At 37.9% G+C, this 20300-nt stretch overlaps 1 protein-coding gene across 5 annotated transcripts in view; it reads right to left on the bottom strand.

The window, feature by feature from the left end:
- OSBPL3 (oxysterol binding protein like 3) overlaps positions 1 to 20300 on the bottom strand; it is a 2414360-nt gene that overhangs the window by 299694 nt on the left and 2094366 nt on the right. For all 5 annotated transcript variants that reach the window (XM_044066857.1, XM_044066855.1, XM_044066859.1 and 2 more), the window contains one exon: positions 14320 to 14464. In XM_044066857.1, the coding sequence (XP_043922792.1) occupies positions 14320 to 14464 (145 nt within the window). The remainder of the gene's footprint in view (positions 1 to 14319; positions 14465 to 20300) is intronic.

Genomic DNA, 20300 nt, shown 5'->3' with positions numbered 1-20300 from the left:
AAACAAACTAAATGAGAAATACAAAGAAATTTTAACTCATAAAGTTAAAATAACTTTAGAGAAATACAAGTTTTGTCTTATTCAATAAGCCCCAAATACTTACATAGACTTAAAAATAAAACAAAAAGGTTGAATAAACAAAACCATATCAAAGAAATCTTTTCTCTAAGGAAAAAAAAGAATCTTTCTAGTATACCAGAAATACTAGATGAATTTAGAAATCACTTTCACAAAATTAACCATAATAACATTAACATGGAACCTAAAGATAAAATAAAGGAGTTTATAACCACAAACATGAATAAAAAGCTTAATAAACAACAGATTAAACTATTGGACAAAAGTATTTCATATACAGAGGTTATCACACAAATAAATAAGCTTAAATCAAACAAAGCACTGGGTAATGATGGTATTATACCAGAGATATATAAAATTCTTTCTAAAAGTACATATTCATTAATACATAAGGTTTTTATTTTGGTCCAAACTGAGTTAATAACCCCCCATCTTGGCAATATACATTTATTTCGCCAATTTTAAAACCTAATAAAGATCCAACTAGATGTTCTTCATATCGGCCCATCTCATTACTTAATGTTGATTATAAAATGTTTATGAGTATCTTTGCTGATAGATTGAAGACAATCATTCCCGGCATTATAGATATAGATCAGACAGGCTTCATTGTAAATAGAAATACTTTTAATAATATAAGAAGAACTTTAACATTAATAGATTTTGCAAATAGGAAAAAGAAAGATTTAACACTTATTAGTCTTGATATAAGTTCAGCATTTGATTCAGTAAGTTGGGACTATCTGTTTACCTTAATGAAGTGCACAAACTTCTCAGATGCATTTGTAAATCTAATTGAGCATTTATACAAAGGAACGTTGGCTTATATTAAGGTAGGAACATATGTTTCACAAAGATACCCATTCTTAAAGGTACAAAACAAGGATGTCCACTTTCTCCACTATTATTCACTTTAGTAATGGAGCCTTGGGCTAATTTGATCAGAAACAGTACTGACATAGAGGGTTTTGAAATAGATAAAAATACATCATCCAAAATTCAACTTTTTGCAGATGATGTTCTAATTACATCAGCAGGATCTAATTCTTCTATGCAGTCTCTATTTGATAACATGATGAATTTTAAAAGTATTTCTGGTTTAATATTCAATGTAGAAAAACTAAAATACTACCTATATATACACGAAAAAATATTCTCATTAGTGATTTTACTAAATATGTACCCAATTCAGGTCAGATAACTTATTTAGGTATAATACTATCTAAAGATATTAAATCTATTATATATAATAATTATAATACCTGTTTTCTTAATATACAAAATCTTTTTAATACCTGGAATAATATGTTTTTACTATGGAGGAGAGACTTACAATTATTAAAATGATAATATTCCCCAAGATTTTATACTTAATACAATCAATAATACTTCCACCTACAAAAATAATTATCAAGAAACTGAATACACTAATGTTAAATTTCCTATGGGCACCTAATAGACCTAGGATTGCATTAAAGAAACATACTAATAGCTGGTCTCAAGGGGTATTTCTTTTCCAGACTTTAATTTATATACTATCTCTTCTATTGTAAAAGTTATTACTTTATTAATAGATCAGTCATATGTCGCAAAATGGAAAGATTATTGGGAGCTAATTAGTATGCACTTCATGAAAATCTCCTTAACACATAAAAATATGATTGTAAATAACTCCATGTTATGGTTACTAAAGGAATTTTGTACTTCACCTATTACACCTAAACATATGGTTTGTTACCCATTAAATATTATTATTAGTTATCGTAACTTTATATTCATGCACCCTAAGTATAGGGAATGGAATTTTATTGTATTCCCTATAATGTATACTCAGGGTATGCTTTTGTCATCTACTTCTGAAGGAACTCATTTAGCTATAGATAATGATCTAAAGTACTGGTATCAGTTGATATCTGATAATAAAGTTAAAAATCTAGATTTTTAAAACAAGAATTTGATCTAAGAGAAACTTGCTGGTTAGAGGTTCAGACCTTTAGACAACATCTCATTAATAAAATAGATCTAATGTCTATAACAGTTAAAGAATCTATTCCAACACTGATTGATTACTTGATATTAAATTTACAACATAAAGTTTCTGATAAAGGTAAACTTTCATACATACATAAAATTATCAGACAAGAAACTTTTTACAGTGTAGATTCATACTGCAATTATTTCACTTCTATTAATGGGGACCCACCAAATCAACAAGATAAACAATATATATTGGAATCTGCTTATAGAACTACGTCTTCCATTGTCTGGAGACTTTATACATGGAAATTTTTACATAGATCTTTTTATACACCTTTGATGATGAATAAAATAAATAATAAAGATAATCTATGTAAGAGATGTAATGTAGAAATTAATGCTGACTGGGCTCATATGTTTTATGACTGTATAAAATTGAAAGAATACTGGAAGTCAATTAATGAATTTTTGCAGGCTCATTTTACAGATAATTTCATTATTTCTAAATCTCTTATATTATTCAACACACCTGTACCTCAAAGTGTTAAAAAGGTCAAGCTTCCCCTGTTATGGTCTATTCTAGCAGTGGCTAGGAAAATAATAACTAGAAATTGGATTTCAGATACACCTCCTTCGTTCAATGAATTTAAAAATGTTATGAATATAGTGTGCCATATGGAAATAAACACAATTAGGACAAGAACAAATAGAAAAACATCTTATTATATTGTATGGGATAATTTACAAAATTTGTTTAAAAAATTTTAATTTCAATAGCATGGTATTTTAGTTTAATTAATTGATCTGATTGTAGTGGATGTCTTTGTAAATACTTTAGTTGTTTTGTTGAATGTTATAATAATACCTATTTTTAATTACTTGTATAAAATTGTTATGATATTTCTCTTATATGTTAAAACAATAAACCTGTTTAAAAAAAAAAAAACTGTTCTCAGTTTTGGTTATGGAGTAGTTTGACCATTTACACAGGTATCTAAACTCTTTGACCACAGTTAAGGTAAGAATAGTTATTACTACCCACATGCTTGAGCCTATTTGAAGTAGGACCAGAAGGGCATGGACTTGCTTCACACCATATTATTTTGTGGTTATCATTTCTCTTACAGACTTGTAGTTTATATTCATGACCAGTAGTATTAGAATAACTGACGGCACTGTTACACTCCCTCTTCAAAGCAAGCTAGATAAGATAGCACATTTTTTGACAGTCATAGCTACATTTGTTAAAGTAATGTTAGACCTTCCTCCATACTCTTCCTGAGGTGTCAGACTTGTCAGTTTAGTGTATTTGCCTTGCTGTTCATTTATAGCAGAAAAGTGTCACTTTAAAGAGAGGGTTAGGTCTGCATTATTCATTTTACTTGATTTTTCAAACTGTCCTGGCTAAAAATTACAGCACTTGCCAGTTATATAGTCTTATACTGGAATTACCTCATTCCTCTTCTTCACATAAATATTTACCCAAAAAATAACTCTGGGAACAGTTTTGTTTTATTACTGATGTGTGCACTTGGATGACATAGGCAACACAATCTTAAGATGTAAAACTGTGGTTGGTTGACTAATACTAAGAACTGCATAAAATGGTATGTCTAGCCTAGGTCATGCAGGCTAAGGCAAATTCCTTTATGAAACTAGATTTCAACACTCAAAAAATGGATTTTCATAATCTGTGGCAGGAAAATTGGAAGTGGAGGAAGTTAAAGGCACCAAAATAACATCTAGGTAATTCAGTGAGGAAAACCACTACTCTAGTATGAGGTGAACTACAGTTTATGGCAGCATTTTCCTTTAATGGGAATAGCCTACGTTGAACTGCCATTTGGAAATTATAGAAAATTGATATAGATGACACTGGATTTTGTTTTACATGAACTTTTGGCGTGACTGAAAGGATTAGGTTACAGACACATATGGCAGAAAGTTCCTTCACAGAGTTATAGGTTGCACACTCCCTTAAAGACTAAGTATTATAGCAAGCTAAGATATTTACAGAGACTGTTGCTGGAGACAAGTTTGATCTGCCCAGTTCAGGTTACTACTATGGTTAGCCTCACCTGAATAAGTGGCTTAGAAAATGGATTGATACACAAATGATCAGTTTACTACTGCTAACTCAATAAAAATAATTTGTTCCAATGATGTTGGTATAATCTTTGTTGTTACAAGACAATTGTTTTTTGAGTTTTATCTCTACATGAAGTTATGACAGGGAGAGGTCACAAAGTGTTTGGGTGTATCTGACTACTTTGAAGTCTTTGGAATTGACTGTAATTATGAGATCGAAACATGTACTCTTATCTGTGTTTGGATTATACCTTGTTGTGTTATCACTATTTGCATGAAGCTGTAATGTGCTACCTGCTTTTTCCATTTCAATTTGCATTGCTACCTGATTGCTTGAATATATAATTCCACAAAAACTGGTGTAGAAGGAGGTGAAACGTACATGACCCCGACAAAGTGAAATGCATATGACCCCTACAAAAAGCCATTACTGTAAATTTCTGCATGATGCAAGTTTGGGATTTGTTCGTGTATTTTATTTTGTTAAGCAATTTTTTGCCTGTGTTTATTCTGTTGTGCCTTATTGTTTTTGCTTCTGTGTAAAACTCTGATGCTCCTTCCCTTTACATGGTGTATTCTTATGTAAAAAGGGTGTGGTTTTACATCAATAAAAGTAGTGAGGGGTGGAATGACTGGAGAAGGGAAAGAAGATTCCTAGACTGTTACTAGGCTAACAACCCGGGGGGGGGGGGGCTTTCTAAGTTTTCCTGAAGAAATAATAATGTCCTGTATCCAAATTGGAGATTGAGGACCAGGCATTTATAAGCTACCTCTGTCCATAAGGGAAATGGGTGCTAGGCCTGGTGTAAATTTCCTATTCCCCAGCCATTACTCTAGGTTGTGCTTAAACTGGGTAATAGATAAAACTCAACTTCACATGTATGGGAATCCTGTTTTATAGTGGAGATAGTCTTTGCTACACATATTTGTCTCTCCAGCATGCTCTATTTAAAGCACAGACAAAATTCAGGTCCCTAGACTTGTATTTCTCAACAGAGCAGAAGGCCTGTCCCAGTCAAGCACCATTAGATAAACAATTTAAACATGAGCAGAATGAAAAAGAAACATGAAGAAACAACAGTGAAATGGACTTTAATTTAAACTTCAGTCCATAATATAAATAATATCAGCACTGTACAGAAACTTTACTGAGTTAGATGGTAGACTAAACAATCCTTACAAGATTAATGCAAGCAAACCCAATGCACAGGAAACCAAGCACTTTCCTCCTGTACTACCTAAAAGGAAACTAAATGTAGACAAGGAGTTCAATTATGGATAAGTTTATAATCTTAAATTATTTAAATTTTATGTCCATAACCTTTAATACGTACCTATTGGTACCTGAATGATTTTAGGGTCTATATAATAAAGACGAAATGTCAAAAGAGCGAACGCTCTTACATCGACCACAAATAAAAGTAGTCCTCTACTTATGGAGGCTCTACTTTTATACTGTTAGCTTGTTTTATCATTCCTAGCTTCCCACAAACCACAGAACCAAATTATTAGGGGAATTTACTTCTGTAAGTCAAGCCATTTGGAAAAGGAGTTTGAATGTCTTAGTTTTGTAATCTCAAGCCATTAGTTTTGGGCATAATCATACCATTGTATAGCTAGAATTGATAAGCATGCTAATTGCCACCTAACCCCACTTATTTAAAAATATGTACATATTGGAAAAAACAGAGTACCCACAAACTACAACATAGGAGGTAATCCCCTGAAATCTGAAGAAGAAATAAGGGATCTAGGGACCCAAGTAGATAGCCAGCTTTCCTTTGATAACCATGTTGCCAAAGTGGTTAGAAAATCCTTCTATGTGACCCATCTGATCATGAAAGGGTTCGCATCAAGATCTAAGGATGTAATGGTGCCCCTCTACTCTTCCCTCATCAGACCCATTATTGAGTACAATGCACCAATTGGAATGTACCTGGCTAGACATCTCCAGCAGCTGGAGAGACCACAGAGGTACCTAACCAAGAGAATTACTAGCCTCAAACAGTTGCCCTATGCAGCACGATTGAAAAAGCTAAGACTGTTCTCTGTTGCATACCGCTTTCTCAGAGGCGATCTCTGTCTAACGTACACAGCCATGTCCAACCCAGAATTGTTGAACATGCTCCATCTTAGCAAAACCAAATCTACTCGAGCTACACGCTCTAGGGATATAAACCTCAACACAACAATGAATAGAACATGCTGGAGGGATAGATTTCCTTCACAGAGACTTCCCTTACTATGGAACAGGGTCCCGATCTACATAAGTCAGAGCCTCTCACTATCACTCTTCAAGAGGAACCTTGATGAGTGGATGGGTAACAGAAAGTTCACACCGGGGATCACACCAACAGCACTACTAGATAGGGGCCAAGGGTACTAGCTGCTAGTACAAGGGTCTAGGGAACTACTAAAGGGGCGGTAAATACTGCACAATGTGGCTGGGCTAATATATGCCTTCGGGCAGATAGCTCAGTACCAACCTATGAACCTATGTTCTGACAAGATATTATTCTCTATACTTGTAACTAGTTTACATTTTATACTCATTCAATTTACTTCAATATCCATTTCCAACAGTCTGCCTTGAACTGCTGTTCCATTGCTTCTGATACACTTTCAGATGTTTCAGTATCATGTCTTTTCACTTCCAAAGTACCAATCAAAACCTTTTACTAGTGCTGCTTAGTTGAAGATTTCTGTTCAATGTCTTGCAGATTATTTTCAGCAAACTTGGTTTTTCATTTGCAAAAAATAAAAGTGTGTTCTTTTCTAACCCAAACTCTGCAATCATAATTAAGTACTCAACAACTATTTCTGCCATGCTTAACTCTTGCTGCAATCCTGAAATAAAAAACTGCAAAATATTTAAAGCAGCTTCCATTTCAGATTCCCATTTTCATGTGGTTCTCTTTTCTCATTAATGCTGCAACACAATCTGACTTTGTTTCATTTTTTGACTTATGCTTTACTGATTGACTCACATGTTGTTTTACATGACTTCTTTTCATTAGTTAATTCCTTTATCTGCACATTATTCATTCACCTGCTATGCATACAAGTACAGCTTTTTGTTTTCAGTTTTACAGCTTTGTATAAGGTCAAGTCTGTTTCTCTAAATAGCAAAGCTTTTGTTTTTCCATTTCTTATACCACAAATGATTTTATCTGATAAAAAGAATCAAGCAATTCAGCAAATTCAAACAAAACAAATTCAATATCCTCTGCAAACAGAATCAATTTTGACCCAGAATTAAAGTTAATAATTAAAGATCCTCTCCACGGTCTACCTCTGTTTTCCTTCAGGATAGACAGATCATTTGCTGATGTAATTGCTAACAGTCTCACATCTAGTGTAATTATAGAGCTCATCATTACAGGTAATCTATATATTAACTTGAAATTTCCACTGGATGATTTCAATCACCCATTGTGACAGCCCAATGCTTTCATTCCATTAATAAGCCTGACAACAGCAGACAAGTACTCTGGCCATGGAAGCATGCTGAACTAGTTATACAAAACTGTATCAAGTAAGTTCAGATTGGTAGATATCATGGTTGAATCCATGAGTGGCCACCTACCTACATTTACTGTGTAGATGCGCAAAAAAATCCAGAGGCTGCAAAAGTTTTGCAACTCCATACATATGAGGAAATTTGATCCTAGATACATTGATCAAATTCTGCACTCTATAGACTGGAATGTACTACACAAAGAACTGAATATAAATGGATTGCTAGGTTAACTGTTACTTGATACTAGGACTGAAAGGTAAAATGATGGTGCTTAAAGCAATGAGTTGTTATACAATGTGCCATGTGATTTGAGGCTATAAATAATGTTTTGGTTCATAGGTGTGTACTAGACTAATGGCCCTGGAGCCTATATAAGCCTAGCCAAAGAAGATTCCCTGGCATCATGCCACCCAAAGTTAGTTCCCAGTGCCCCTGTCAAGCAAGGCCACTGAAGTGATCCCTGAGGTGAACTTCCTATTGCCCATCCACTCGTCAAAATTTCTCTAAAGAGGGCCAGTGAAGTGCTCTGCTTTATGTGAATGGGAAGTTTGTTCCGGAGTATGGGAAGTCTCTGGGTAGAAACCTGTCCCTCCAGCATGTTCTGTTTATTGTGGTAATGAGGTTTAGGTCCCTGAACCATGTGGCACAGAGGGATTGGGATTTCTTTAGGTGCAGCATATCTAGCAGCTCTGGGTCAGACATGGCTTTGTAGGTCAAGCAGAGATCACCTCTAAGTAGGTGATAAAGAGTATAGCTGGAGTTTTTTGAGTCTGTCCATATAGGGCATGTGTCTAAGTCCTAAGATCCTCAACGTGAGGTATTTTTGTGGCCTTTCCAGTTGTTGTAGGTGTCTAGTGGGGTACATACCAAATGAGGCATTGCATTCTATAATAGGTCTAAAGAGGGATGAGTAGAGAGGGATTATGACCTCTTTCTTCCTGGATGAGAAACCTTTTGTAATGAGATGTGCCACACAGAAGTACTTTCTAACTACAGTGGCAATGTGGTTAGCAAAGGAGAGGTTGCTGTCAACCTGTGTCCCCAGGTCTCTAATCACATCTTCGGTGTTTAGTGGATGACCGCCTATGTGGTAGTTCATGGGCACTGAATTTTTCCCAAAGAGAATGACAATGCACTTTTTGGCATTGAGCTTAAGGCCATGGTTTTGGCACCAGTCAGTGGTGTCAGTGAGGCCTTTTTGTAGAATGTCTACATCAGTTGGAGAATCAATAATGGCTCCCAGTTTGCAATCATATGTGAACTTGGTCAGCCAGAGTCCCTTTGTGTTGGCTTGAACTTCAGAGAAGTAGATGCCAAACAGGAGAGGACCTAGGACCGATCCCTGTGGAACACCACTTGTAACAGGTCAGTAGTCAGATTTGGAGTCCACTACTTTCACAGTGTGGGTTCCATCAGTGAGACAGTTGGTAACCCATCTTATGACATAGGGGTTTATGCCTAGTTTAGTGAGTCTATCTATGATTCCTGAGTGAGGGATGGTGTCGAAGGCCTTGGCAAGATCTAGGTAGGCTGTGTGAACTACCTTGCCCTCATCCACAGCTTTCGTGACAGACCCGAAGATGTCTATCAGGTTGAACAGGCATGATCTACATTTGACAAAGCCAAACTGCGTGGGGTCTAGAGTTTGGAGATTCCCTATGTCCTTATTTATAAGGTCCATGATGATGTGCTCCATAGTCTTTCATATCAGACTCGTCAGGCTAATGGGGCAGTAGTTCCCTGGGTCTGTACTCGCTCCCCCTTTGTGGAGTGGGATGACTATAGCAGTGCATCATTTTGTAGGAACAAAGCCTGAAAGGAGGCTGTGATTGAACACGGTACTCAGGTGTGGTGCCAGTTCACTTTGTAATTCATGTAGATGGAAGCTGTATTCTTGGCTTTGGACAGTGCAGGTTTTACTTCTGTAGCAGTGATAAAAGACACTTGGCATTCCTCAGGTGTTGTGACAGGCCCTTTAGGGGGTAAAAGTGGGGTAAATTTTGCACTGAACCTGTCGGCCAATATGTTGGCAATATAAGTTGGTTCTGTATATGTATTGCCATCATGCTGTAACTCAGAGCAGATCTGAGTATTGCCATGTAGATTCTTAACATAACTATAGAATGCCTTGTGGTTGTCTTTAGAATCTGCAGCAATTTTGTTTTCGTAGCTAGCTTTAGAGGATCTGATGATGGATTTCAGTTTTTTTGCTGAGGCTGACAAGGGTGTTTTTCCAGTCTTAGGACTTCACCCTTTTCTGCAACAGTTTTTTTCCTTCTGTTGTAGAGTTTGCTTATGGTGGGTGACCACCAGATTGACTTCCTTTCTTTGGAGGAGAGCGTCTTGGTTCTGTTTGTTATGGCCTATTCCATGCACTTGTGTATGCGTTCATACAGTGCATTCATGTATGACCCAGTCATGCACCTATTTTCCATTTGCATGGGTGTCGTGAAGTTAGCCACCTCTGTTTTTAGAAGTCCAAAACTGGCTTTGGAAAAGTTTCTTTACAGTGGTTTCTTTTGGGGAGGGGGCGAGAGTGGGATGTGGATATCCATGGTGATTAGCTTGTGGTCAGACCTGACCAGGGAGGAGGTGACTACTGGTGTAGAGCAATGGTGGCCCATGTTAGTAATGACCAGGTCAATGATCTTTCTACCCCTGGTGGGGGTAAGAATGAGTTGGTCCAGGGCGTTAGAATTAATGAATTCCAGAAAATGTTGAGCAAGTGTGCTGGCACGAGTAATTTTCCCAGTTAATGGAAGGGTAGTTCAAGTCTCCCAGTATAAAGATATTGGGTTGTACCCTAATATTTTCCAGTGTGATTAGGAATGTGGAGTGGGAGTCTTGGGACATGCTGGGGGATTTATTGCAGGCTACGACCTGGATTGCAGTTTTACCCAGTGTTAGTTGTACCTGAAGTATCTCTGATGTGTTATGTTGGGCTACTAGTCTGGAGGTGTGCATATCCTTTATGAATATGGAGACACCACCACCTTTAGTGCTTCGGTCCAGGTTTAGGGGTCGAAAGGTGTGGTATGAATTATAGCCTGGTAGTGCTGGGGTGCCCTCTGGAGCCTTGAATCTGGTCTTGGTCACTGCATAGTTGTCTGTTCTCTGTCTTAAGGAGTGCTTCGAGCAAGTGCATTTTGAGATTTAGACTTCTAGCATTGAGTAGCATTACCCTCAAATTTTGTTTGCTTGTAGGTGTTATAGCAGTAACTTTGCCTTCAGGACATTGCCTAAAAAAGGCACTATAGGGATGGCAAGAGCCTTGGCCAGTATCCGGAATCCCTGGGGTGACAGGTGCAAGCCATCTCTAGTGAAGCATCGAGGTCTGTCGATCATGTCCATCCCAGGCAGACAGATACTGGATCTTCTTAGAATGACACCAGAAGCTTAGCCAATTGTTGAAGTCAATCATTTTCTGCGTGTACTGTGCTATCATTCTGGGTGACGGTAGGATGGTACTCAGAGGTAGGGTCATACCTGCCTGGGCTACAAGATCCGGGAGCTCCTCTATGTCTCTTTTCATGTATTCCAGGGAGGTATGTCTCAGGTCATTCACACCAACATGGACAATGACAGAGTGACATTTGTACTTGTTGTGGAGTGACCTAAGTTTGTGTGTTATGTGGTGAATCCTGGCACCCAACAGGCAGCTGACCATAACTTTCTCCTTATTCAACCTAGTGAGTGGGACTTCAGTGTACCTTACTATTGAGTCACCTATGACTAGTGTATTGGGTAAGTTGATTTGCCTTATGGGCTTTGGTTGAGTTGCACACTGTTTATGTGAGCTATCTGTCTCATGGTTTGTGCTGGGATGTGGAGGTTGTTTGCATTTCTGCCTCAGAGGTCTCTGTTGTTTGGGCAGATTTTTATTGAGAGCCTCCGCAAAAGTAGGTGTGTTTTGTGTTACTATGTGAGGGTTGTGGTGGTGTATGTTCTGGAGGGTTATGTGTTGAATGTGGTGTGGTGCAGGTGTTATCTTTCTCCTCTTGACTGGCTAATCCAGTCTTGGCTGGAGACTGCTTGGCTTCTAATTGGCTATATATCTGCATCTCTCACAAGTCATAGTGTTGTGAGGTAATAGGACAGGGTTGTCTGTGTACATGAGGCAGTTGTTACATTGCCTCAAGATCCCCAAGTTCACAAGGTTGACAGGAGAAAGCACAGGAAATTACCTTTAGACATGCCTGGATATGAGCTCAATATATTAAGTACTGAAGCCTTTTACAGGAAAAATGTCACTCAAAGTGTCTGAGTCTTTACAGAGCACTGCCAAACACTTGAGGGGAAAATAATATGTAGACCCTGAAAATTTAAAGATGAAGTATTTAGGCAGATATTCAGAAGTAAGGAAGAAATCAAGCAGTACTTACTGAAAATAAAGAATTAGCTTGTCAAGAATGATGAAAAGGGGGGAGTCGCATGAATGGCTACTGCCTGGCTACTACTAATGCTGGTCTCAGCACAGCTTCACTCTGTTGGGATACAGTACTTTTGCTTCTTCTCTCACCAGAAGCAAAATGTTAGCACCAATCCCAAGAACAGAAGCAGGCCACGGTGATCTACAGTCTTGTCCCAGATGATGCAAGGGTCTGCAGGCTTGTAGCCTTTTTCTGGTAGATGTCTTGAATAGCAACCAGACCAATCAGGTACATTAAGCACAGACACTCATTCTCCACCCAGAAAGAGTCAGGAATCAATGCACTTTGCTCCTACTCTCACCAGGATCAGAATATAAGCACAGATTCCAAGCTGTCACCTATAAATCACTTATTAAGCTTTCTGGTGATCAGCAGTCTCCAGGAAATAATGCAGCTGCACTCCTTCTCTCACCAGGAGATAACAGAAGCACTAATCCCATAATGACTACCGAGAGGCAGAATGTGGGCTCTCCAGTTGTTGACAATATGACTTTCAAACACTTGATAATCAGCCTTAGTGCATAAAGGATTGTGTCCTGTGGAAAAAAATGATGTTAAACCAAGTGGTTTCTTGGCATCTGTGGATTTTGCCTGGAAATTATCTTTAAGTTCTGGATATATGTCGTGCTTTATAAAAATATGCCAGTAAGTTTGCGAATCACACATTTGGAATTTGCCCTTCCTATTTTTTTTATTTTATTTGACTTAGATTTGCTGATAGAGAATTGATCCATCAGCACCTAGTTCAGGCTCAGCCCAGATGTGAAACCCACAATAATAAAAAAGACAACAGGTAACAAAGAAATGCAGAAAACGTACAGCACAATACAAGTACACATGAACAAGGGTACATCTTCCACACAGTTATATAAAGCACTGGTAATCATACAATAAGCTGACTATTCTACACAGTGAAACAAAAATATGCAAGTCATTTACTTGTAGAGCCAATGTGAAACTAAAGAAGCATGCAGTCTATTGTATAGATGCTAACTTGCATTGCAATAGCGCACTGCAGTGTTAGTGTGATGAATTTGTGTTCTACAACAGATTAAGAATATCATTACAACTAGCATATAAAGCCCACTTACTAGAACAGCGCAGCATGACAGAGACCTGCACAAAGATTTGTGAAGTTGCAGTGACTTTAGGTATATCGAGTTAACTAATGTGTTGTGCGTAAAGAGAGAACTGAAGAATGGAGCAGCATATCAATAGTGCATTATCTGATGGACGTGATAGTGAGTAGTTGAGTGGTACATCAGTTGGTAGTTCTTCAGAAAAATATGAGTATGATATTGATTTCTGAGTGAAATTCCTTTGCTTATTTAAATTGTTTAGGTACCTCCTGTGTTTGTGGAACAATGGCTTTCTACATCTTTACTAGGGATTTTTGGAGTTTCATCCTGAATTTGGGAAAACAGCTTTATCTCTAATGATGTGGTTAACAATGCTCAACAGTTTAACTCCAAGAACAGAGAAGCTATCACTTCTAAAATGCTTGTTGGTGTACAGTGTTTGGACAGAGGGTGCATTTGGAGGCTGTGATCTTAGGAATTGTTTAATTTTTCAAATGGTGAATCTGCCAGCTAGATAGAAAAAGGGGAATTTTAGTTAAGCAGTTAGCATAGAAGTCAACCTAGCATGAGGTCAGCCCTTTGCTTTTTGAAAACTGAGCAGTGATGTTCGGTTGTAGGGGACAGACAGCTGAATCTGCAAATAGAGGTGGTTTGTAGTAAGGTGAGATTATTATTTTTTTTTTTTTTTGAGGCTGCTGCAATACTGGACACTGTACTGTAACTAAGCCAAGAGAGTTCCTTTGCCTACAACTTCAGTGCTAGATGGAAATATAAAGGATAAAATTGTCAAAGCCCAGAAGAGAGCATTTGCTATTTTGGTTCTAGTCATATCAGTGTGCTGCTGAAAACTTAGCTTTTGGTTTAACTACAGACCATAGTAAAGTGTTACTAAAACAGAAATCTGTCTAATAAAAGTTACATACAAAAATGTCAAAAATAATATGAAGTGATATGCCTGTAGTAGGAGTATGTGTTATAACAGAATATGAAACTAGATGTTAAATGCCTGTTGAAAATACTGTTTTCTTGACAGAAATGTGCAACTGGCTTAAGACACATATCAAAGAACAGTGAGACTCCTCTGAATTACTCATGTGCTTCTAACAGTTTATCAGTATTCAACAAAACACAACCCTTCTCCACTTACTTGTTCTCCAGATACATTTGGATAAAGGTGGAACTCCATAATACAGTCCCTCATGCCATTTGCCAAATAATCGATGCACAACTTTTCCACTTTTATCTAATACCATTCCTTCAACTTCATTTACATTTGGACTCCAATATTTTGCCTGTGCAAAGAAAAACAGCAATAGAAATCTCATGTAAGATGTTACAGTACAGAAAAAAGTCATTTGGAGATACAGTTATAGAATCAGTACTAAAAAAGAGAATTATTATTTCTAATAGCTGTACAACAATAAATATGGCTTTAGGAAATTGAAATAAAAATATAACTGAAAAAGTTGAAAGTTGAGTTGCTTCTGCTACCCAGCAAGCAAATATCAATTTTAACATTAACCTGTACTAAAACATTTAAACAATGTACAGTTAAAAAGTAATAACTCAATAACTCACTGAACACAATTTATACTAATTCTTCTTAAAAATCTAATATTTATATTTTAATTCAAAGGCCACATCCTAACTTTTACTCACTGCTGTTCACTTCCTAAAGATGGGTTCCTTTCAAGGTCTGTTATAATGCAAGTAATGACTCCACTGTACCTGTTTCAGGATATCGAATGGAGTAGGCTGATCCACACAGAAGTGAGGTTCTAGCAGAGGAAATTTGGCATAATGAAAAAGACTATGTGGTACATAGAGTACATAGTATATAAAAGGCCCTGGGGCACTGCACGGTAGTAGTTAACCAAGTCACCTAGCTACAGCTTGAGGCTGCCATGCTTGCAGATTGTCTGGACCTTGGGCTGCATAGACATTTCACAGATTTCCACTCATCATGTTCCTCTAAAGTAAGCAGAAGACAGTATTCTTCCCTAGTCAGCCCTGCAGTAGAATATGACGCACCCTTCAGCATGTTATCTGGCCAGGCACATTAAAAAAATCATAAAATGGCAGAGAGCTCTAACAAAAAGGATATCTGATATAAAATATATTACCTACCAGGACAGACTGGGATCTTTGTTCACGTATTCAGTCTGTATGGGCTCCTGAGGAGAGACCTATGCCTAGCTTACTGCGTCCTATGGGTTGCTGTTCTTCTTGACCTCCTTTTCCTCTACAAATCAAATTTGTGCAACCAGTAGCAGAACCGGGGATCATAACCTTCATCAAGGAATAAACAGAACATTGCTGAGGGATAGGTTCTTCACCCAGTGACTCATTTAGCATGTCAGGCAATGTGATTTCTTGTCATCCTTCAAACACAGCTTGGACAGCTGGGTGGATGTTGGTAAGTGTCTCTCTCCTACTTTGGATACAATAGAAGAGTCTTTGTGGGTTCGGTTCAAACAGCTTTATTATACACAAACACATCACGATAGAAGTTTACTGACTTTAACTTAAGTAACTTTTTATATAAACTAACTACTGCAATCATACATGCTCACTCTCTGGCTGCACTCTCAAAATGGCACTGGGAATAGCACGTGCCCGGTATTTATACATGCATGTTCAGTCCTTGATATGCTTCTTAAAGACACAGCACATCCACTCTGATCTACATCCTCCCACTTTGAGAAATAGATCATGCAATGTTATGAATCTATTTGGCATGCAGATAATACAAATAGTTCTTTGTCATACAATTACACAACACTAAGTACATATATACAGTTATGTCCATGTTGCTGTGTATGTCACACTGGGCCTGGAAATTTGACCATATCGTGTGACATAAAACTGGGAATTAGGTTTAGCAACTGGTGCTGTCTCTACAGAATGTTCAACCTTTGGAGTATTTGGAACATCCTCAGGAATGGAAGTAGAGGTTGAAACACACTTTAGGATGGGAACCACATTTGATTCACTCTGAGATCTAGTGTCTGTAGCACAGGAACAATGCTGCTGCTGATGATGATTCTGGTACAGGAAGATGCTTGCAATTTCTCCTGTACTCCACACCCTCAGATTCTACTAGGTAGGATCTCGGCTTGGTACATATACCTGTAACTTGACCAATCCGGTTAAAACCTTTCGCCGTTTGTATCCTCACTGTCTCTTCTTCCCTCAATGGACAAAGAAATCTGCTTGATTTATCACACATGGACTTCTGGACAGAATGCTTCTTGAATAATTGAGCCTTGACAGTTCTGTTGTTCTTAGCTTTAGGCCTCAATAATCTGGAACTAATAGGTAGCATCATTCTGGTTTGCCTGGATAGAAGTCTTTGAGCAAGTGAGCCAAGTATATTATCATGGGGTATGTTTTTGAGATTAAATTCAAAAATACATCGGTATTGTCATGCTTTGACCTTTCAAGTAACTGCTTTGCACTCTGCACTGCATGATCAGCTAATCCATTTGACTGTGGACATTCAGGACTGCTAGTAACACGTACAAAGTCCCATTCTCTTGCAAATTTCTGAAACAACTGACTAGTAAATTGAGTACCATAGTCAGAGATAACTTTGTATGAACTATCATGGACTGAGAAATGACATTTCAACTTAGTAATAACAGCAGTGGATGTTAGATTAGACAGTAAGCCAATCTCAAACCAATTCGAATAAGAGTCTAACACTACTAAGTAGTGTTGATTGCCCCACTCGAAAATATCAGTGGCTACTGTTGACCAAGGCAGTTCAGGAACTTGACTTAGCTGAAGTGGTTCTCTTGGCAAATGCAATCTAGTACTATTGCATACTGAACAAGAAGAAAGTGCTTTATCAATGTCTTTCAGTAATGAAGGCCAGAATACTAGTTTCTCTTGCTCTTCTCTTAGTGGATGTGGAACCTGGGTGACCACGATGCAAAATCTGGATATATTCTTGTTATAAGGAAGCAGGAACAACAATTTTAGGACCTTTGAAAATAATGCCATCTTCCATCAACATTTCATCTCTGTGAGGAAAATATGTTTCCCCTTCAGGTGGTACACTAGATTGCTTTGACGGCCATCCAACATTAATGTACTGATTGAGCTTTTGCAAAATTGGATCAGTCTTTGTATGATCTCTCAGCTCATCAAGTCTAGTGGGAGAGAAATTATGCACTGCCATCACGTCAAAGTCAAACTTCTCTGCATCAAGCTGTTGTGTCTTATTTCTGGGTGATCTGGATACGATATCAGCCAGATAAAATAGCTTGCCTTTTGTATAGACCATTTTGAAGTTGTACTTTTGCAATTTGAAGATCATTCTTTGTAATCTCACTGGAGCTGAATGCATAGGCTTCTTAGAATAGTAACTAAAGGTTAGTGATCAGTTTAAATCTGAATAGCTCGACCATAGATATAATCATGAAACTTTGAACATGCAAATACTATTGTCAAAAGTTCTTTCTCAATTTGAGCATATTGCATTTCAGTTTGGGTAAGTGTTCTAGATGTTTAGGCTACTGGAAGAATAACTGCACAAAGACCAAATTTTGAAGCATCATAGGAAGAGTGACTGGTTAATTTACATCATAATATCGTAATGTAGGTGGGTTGGCAATTTTCTGCTTAAGGTCTTCAAATGCCTTCTGTTGCTGTTCTAACCATGACCATGAAACATTTTTTGCATCAGCACTCTTAAAGATGCTGTCAAACTCACTGAAGTCTGGTATAAACTTGTCTAAATAGCTGACCATGCCTAGGAAATGCTGCAGAGCTTGAATATTATCTGGTGCTGATATCTCAAGAATAGCTGCTTGCTTGGTCGGGCCTGGTCTCAAGCCAGTACTGGTAAATAAATGACCTACATTTGTAACTTCTGGTAGTCCGAATTTGTACTTCAGAGGATTGAGCTTCAAGTTTACTTCACGTGCTCTGTCTAGATCTCTCTTTAGGTTTCTGTCATGCTCTGCTTCACCATTGCCTCCAACTAGTAAATCATCTACTATTATGGCACAAGGATAACCCAAAAAAATTTGCTCCATTGCATGCTGGAAGACTTCACTTACAAAATTTATTCCAAATGTCATCCTTAAGAATCTGTATTTGCCAAACAGGGTACCAAAAGTAATTAGTAATGAGGATTTGTGATCAAACATCATTTGCCAAAATGAACTTTTTCAACCAAGACAGAAAAAACAGTGGCATTTGGTATTAAAGCTACAACCTCTTTGATTGTACGCATTGGATGATGTGGTCTCTTCAATATTTTGTTCAGATCTCTTGGGTCAATACATATTCTGATTTCGTCTGAGCCTTTTTTGTGAGCTACTACCTTAGACGACATCCATTTAGTCAGTTCTGTAACTGGACAAATAACTTCTTGCTGTACCATTTTATCCAACTGAGCCTTAACTTTATCCTGAATAGCTATCCGAACTCTTCTTGCTGGTCTGACTACTGGAGTGACCTCTGGGTCTAACTTCATGAAATACACAACTGAAAGTCTTCCCAACTTGTCATCAAAAACATCAGCATACTCTGAGAAAATGGCTTCAAAAAATTGGAACTAGCATATGCACTTATGTGATGAACTTCTTTGGTAAAAGAAAGCAGATTCAGTCTCAAACTATCTTTGAGACCCAGTAAAGACTGTACTGGTCTTCGGACTACATAGAATAACAAGCTGTAACAGTTCTTAGCCAAACAACATGAAAGCATCACTGAGCCTTCGGTCTGAATTTCTTCACAACCATAAGCAACAAATTTTGTATTACTAACCACACTGAGTTGTTCATTAATTCTCACTTTAGCAAATGTGTCTGCTGATATAACAATTCACTTTGAACCAGTGTCTACTTTAAGCTCTGTGGATTTACCATTGATCTGGACTGTACAAACACTTTGCTCTTTACCAATAAACTCGCTGCATCAACTCTCACCAATCACTGATACACCATCTACATAGAAAGTGGACTGCTGCAACTCTACACGATCAATTTGCTTTTTTGTGTGACTCTTCTTTACAACTGTGTGGGGTTTCCCTTGATTTGAAAAATGTTTGAAAATAGTTCCATTTTTTATTCTTGTGACGCTGACTAAATGCTAAGCATTTCTCTCTTTTAGACGCATGACTGGCACCACAATTGCAACAATTAACAACAAAGCTGGACTGGAGTTTTGCTAATTCACATTTGTACTGCACTGAGCATACTCCTTTAACTGAACTGGTCTTAGAACTTGCTGGAAAACTACGCGTTTTCCCTAGTGAACCACAGAACCAGCAGGGGTTGTGGCTGCCATGTGCTTAGGCCTACTTCTGTTTGCCACGTTATAGCAGTAACTTTGCCTTCAGGACATTGCCTAAAAAAGGCACTATAGGGATGGCAAGAGCCTTGGCCAGTATCCGGAATCCCTGGGGTGACAGGTGCAAGCCATCTCTAGTGAAGCATCGAGGTCTGTCGATCATGTCCATCCCAGGCAGACAGATACTGGATCTTCTTAGAATGACACCAGAAGCTTAGCCAATTGTTGAAGTCAATCATTTTCTGCGTGTACTGTGCTATCATTCTGGGTGACGGTAGGATGGTACTCAGAGGTAGGGTCATACCTGCCTGGGCTACAAGATCCGAGAGCTCCTCTATGTCTCTTTTCATGTATTCCAGGGAGGTATGTCTCAGGTCATTCACACCAACATGGACAATGACAGAGTGACATTTGTACTTGTTGTGGAGTGACCTAAGTTTGTGTGTTATGTGGTGAATCCTGGCACCCAACAGGCAGCTGACCATAACTTTCTCCTTATTCAACCTAGTGAGTGGGACTTCAGTGTACCTTACTATTGAGTCACCTATGACTAGTGTATTGGGTAAGTTGATTTGCCTTATGGGCTTTGGTTGAGTTGCACACTGTTTATGTGAGCTATCTGTCTCATGGTTTGTGCTGGGATGTGGAGGTTGTTTGCATTTCTGCCTCAGAGGTCTCTGTTGTTTGGGCAGATTTTTATTGAGAGCCTCCGCAAAAGTAGGTGTGTTTTGTGTTACTATGTGAGGGTTGTGGTGGTGTATGTTCTGGAGGGTTATGTGTTGAATGTGGTGTGGTGCAGGTGTTATCTTTCTCCTCTTGACTGGC

The sequence above is a fragment of the Protopterus annectens genome, chromosome 3.part1 (genome assembly GCF_019279795.1).
Source record: "Protopterus annectens isolate FY-2018-M chromosome 3.part1, PAN1.0, whole genome shotgun sequence".
Taxonomy (NCBI): Eukaryota; Metazoa; Chordata; order Ceratodontiformes; family Protopteridae; genus Protopterus; species Protopterus annectens.
Note: the sequence above shows the minus strand (reverse complement) of the source record. Positions and strands in the feature narration are given on the sequence as shown.